We start from the raw sequence: 3229 nt of genomic DNA, 5'->3' as shown, positions 1-3229 counted from the left end.
AATACAATAAAGTGCAATTTTAAAGTTGCTAAAAACTCCCTTGATTTGTCAATTTTTTTTTACTGGCGATGTTGGGCATTTTCTTCCTTATAACGAATTTTTTTGTGGCAAAATATAAAAATATATAAAATGTCAACGGGATGTTTTAGCAACTTCAAAATTGTACATACGTATATATTTTTTTAAATTAACAAAAAAAAAATACCATGAAAAATATTCTGAATATTACAAAAAAAATCTATGCAAAATATTTCTGGGAGTGACCGTATACGCATTTGTACTTGTAGTACAAAAACTATGTTATAACTTAATGGGGATATGTACATACATACATATATGTTTGTCAAATTTTGTGTTTATGTTTTGTTGATTGAAAATACTGATTTATCGCCTTAATAAATATGTAAATGAATTACAATAAATTGTACTTTTTTTGTTATATCAATCTGATTTAAAATACTATAATAGGATGATCACAGATGTGTTGCACTTTTACCTGAATTTCGGGACAATCCCGGGATCCCGGGATTGTATTTTCAGATCCCGAAAAACCCGGGATCGACAAAACCCCGAAAATTGACATCCCTAATACATACACACATGGCTCTCTATATTCTCTTGGAATCCGTGTGTTCTGTTTAAATTTAAAGAAATTAAAAAATTTAAAAAGTTAAGTTATTAGGGTAATTTATGTCGCTATCCATAAATTTTTGCAATAATCTTATCAACTGTTCTGTTAAATCACTGTTTAAAAAAATGCCTTATAGATGGTTAAAAGTTCCACTAAAATATTAAGCCCCAAATTTTTCTAAGGAGAACGGAATGTATTGAAAAAGAATACTAATTATTACCAAAAAGGGGGAACTTTAACCCTGTTTAGAAAACATTGCGATGCGAGCGAGCCTGGGATTTGACCACCACTAAGGAATGCTAACGTAATTTTCACACAGCCACCTAGTACTTGTATACGTTTGTGGGACCCCAGAATAAAATAATTTACGAATGTAAAAATTAGTAAAAAAAAGTGTTTGCTTTTTATTGAAAGTCTGTTTAAAATATTAAACAAAAAATACACAGGAAAATCAACTTGTCTTTGTTTTATCACCAATAATTGAGCAGATATTCGCGTTAAAGTTTTTGATGTGTTATAACTTGTTGGTGTAGTATATGTAAGTAGTATTGTTGTATTATTGAACAGAATTGTCTAGTGCAGACAAAAAATCGTTAAATTACCAGTATTCGACCCTTATTTAACTGTAATAAACGCTTTCGATCGAAAAATATGTTACTTATGTTTTTTCTGAGTTATGCTCTTATTGGAAAAATAAAGGAGACCATATTATTTTCCAGTGGCCCAAACTATGCAAAAATAACTCCTTTAAAAATGTAATTTTCATTTCGTAAAATTGTGTTTTTATACTAGTAGTATTCAGTATTTCAATGGACATACAGCATGAAAATTTTGTACAATATTCCTTAGGAGCCGAACGCCGCCGCCGCCGCGCCGATATTTTCGTAACTCGTCAGAGGAGGGGGAAACCTCTACAGTTAAAAAATTACGCACGGGGCCGGCTCCCACCCAAAAGCTCTGTGGAACTAGGGGTCATGGATCGCAACAGGGAGGACGGCGCCATTATTCACGAAGAGTGGAAGCGAGTGGCGGCCGTAATGTCGGCGGTATTTATGACGGTGGTCAGGGGAAATCCAGGGCCACCACCCAGGTGTGAGAGTGCCGGTTGGCACCATGGGCTGCATAAGCTCACGTGGTGCGCCGACGAGCGGTCAGCGGAATTATACAAGGAGGCAGTCTCTCCATAGGAGATCGAAGGAATACTTCGGTACTGCAACCCATCCCTCCCGACGCATAACTGGAGGGTTATCTGGCTAGAGAGGACCGAGGAATCTTATCGGCAAGCGCTGATACTGCTTAATGCAGAGTCCCTCGGTGATCTCAGCGATACCAAGGGGGTTATATACTTCGATAAGGTGGTTCTACGGATCCTACCGACTGAAGGCAAAGCAGATGGCCCTCTGCCTCCAGCAACTTCGGAGGGAGGAAGGAAGGCCGTTGACTCCGCCAGCATGGAGTTGGGAGACTCGGCTCGATTAGCGCTCATTGAGGATATTCTGGAGAATGAAGATTCTGCAGATTAACCTCCAACATTCCAAGGCGGCATCCGTCAATCTTTTGCTCCACCTTGAGTAAGGTGGGGCTGTCGTGGTTTTGATACAGGAGCCGTGGCTGAGAAGTAACGGTATCTCTGGAATCAGAACAAGGAAGTACAAGCTAATTGCAATGCTAATTTCTGTTGAAAATACTTATGTATTTAAATATGTATTTGTATTTGTATATGTGCATATAAAATGCACTCATAAGCTTATTATACTTTATTTACCAGCTTCGCATAATTGTAATACTTATAAGCATATTCTTGATACATTAAACAGTCAGTCCACTCATAAACCTCAAACCGTCGTGTTCTTTATTCTCTCTCTACATGGTAGCAGAGCAAGGTTACTGCTGTAGTGTCGGGTGTCGGAATTAAATAAATAAAATAAAAATCAAAAGTGCAAAATCTGCTGTAATAATAAAAATAAAATAACGCTTCAAGTAAGACTTTGAATTAATATACATATACATATATATAAAATTTATAAGTGAAATTATAAGTTAAAATGGAAAAGGGTTTTGAAGTAGAGAAACTCAAAGGCCAGGAAAATTTCCACAACTGGTGTTTCGCAATAAAAAATATATTAGCATTCAAAGGTCTGCATAAGTGTATAACCGATCCTGTCACAGAAACAAACGCTGAGAAATTAACTAATTGCAAAGCCCTGTTAGCTCTAAGCGTAGCGCCATCGCTGTACGTTCACATATCCAGATGTGAAACAGCGCTAGAAATATGGCAGAAACTAAAAAATCTGTATGAGGACAAAGGCTTAACAAGAAAAATTGGGTTATTAAGAGGCCTGATCTCTTGCAGATTAGAAGACTGCGAGAACATGCAATCATACATTGATAGAATTAAAGATAATTCTAATAAATTAAATGAAATTGGTTTTGAGATAAATGAGGATTGGCTGACGGCGATAGTATTGGCTGGTTTAACTGATGCATATAAACCATTTATAATGGGAATTGAAGCATCAGACTCACAAATAAAATCAGAAACAATAATCGCTAAACTGTTGGACTCTGATACCAACACAACCACAAAAAGTGATGCAT

General features: G+C 36.4%; 1 protein-coding gene across 1 annotated transcript; it reads left to right on the top strand.

The window, feature by feature from the left end:
• Positions 1-2313: 2313 nt before the first annotated feature.
• LOC108371078 (uncharacterized) lies at positions 2314-3220 on the top strand (the record flags this gene model as incomplete). Its single annotated transcript, XM_017626570.1, has 2 exons — positions 2314-2611; positions 2672-3220. A coding segment is annotated over exon 2 (544 nt), but the record flags the coding sequence as incomplete, so codon positions are not given.
• Positions 3221-3229: the final 9 nt, after the last annotated feature.

Source organism: Rhagoletis zephyria, unplaced genomic scaffold (assembly GCF_001687245.7).
Source record: "Rhagoletis zephyria isolate East Lansing unplaced genomic scaffold, Rhagoletis_zephyria_1.1 Rzeph_scaffold_04686, whole genome shotgun sequence".
NCBI lineage: Eukaryota > Metazoa > Arthropoda > Insecta > Diptera > Tephritidae > Rhagoletis > Rhagoletis zephyria.
This window is presented reverse-complemented; position numbering and strand designations above follow the sequence as displayed.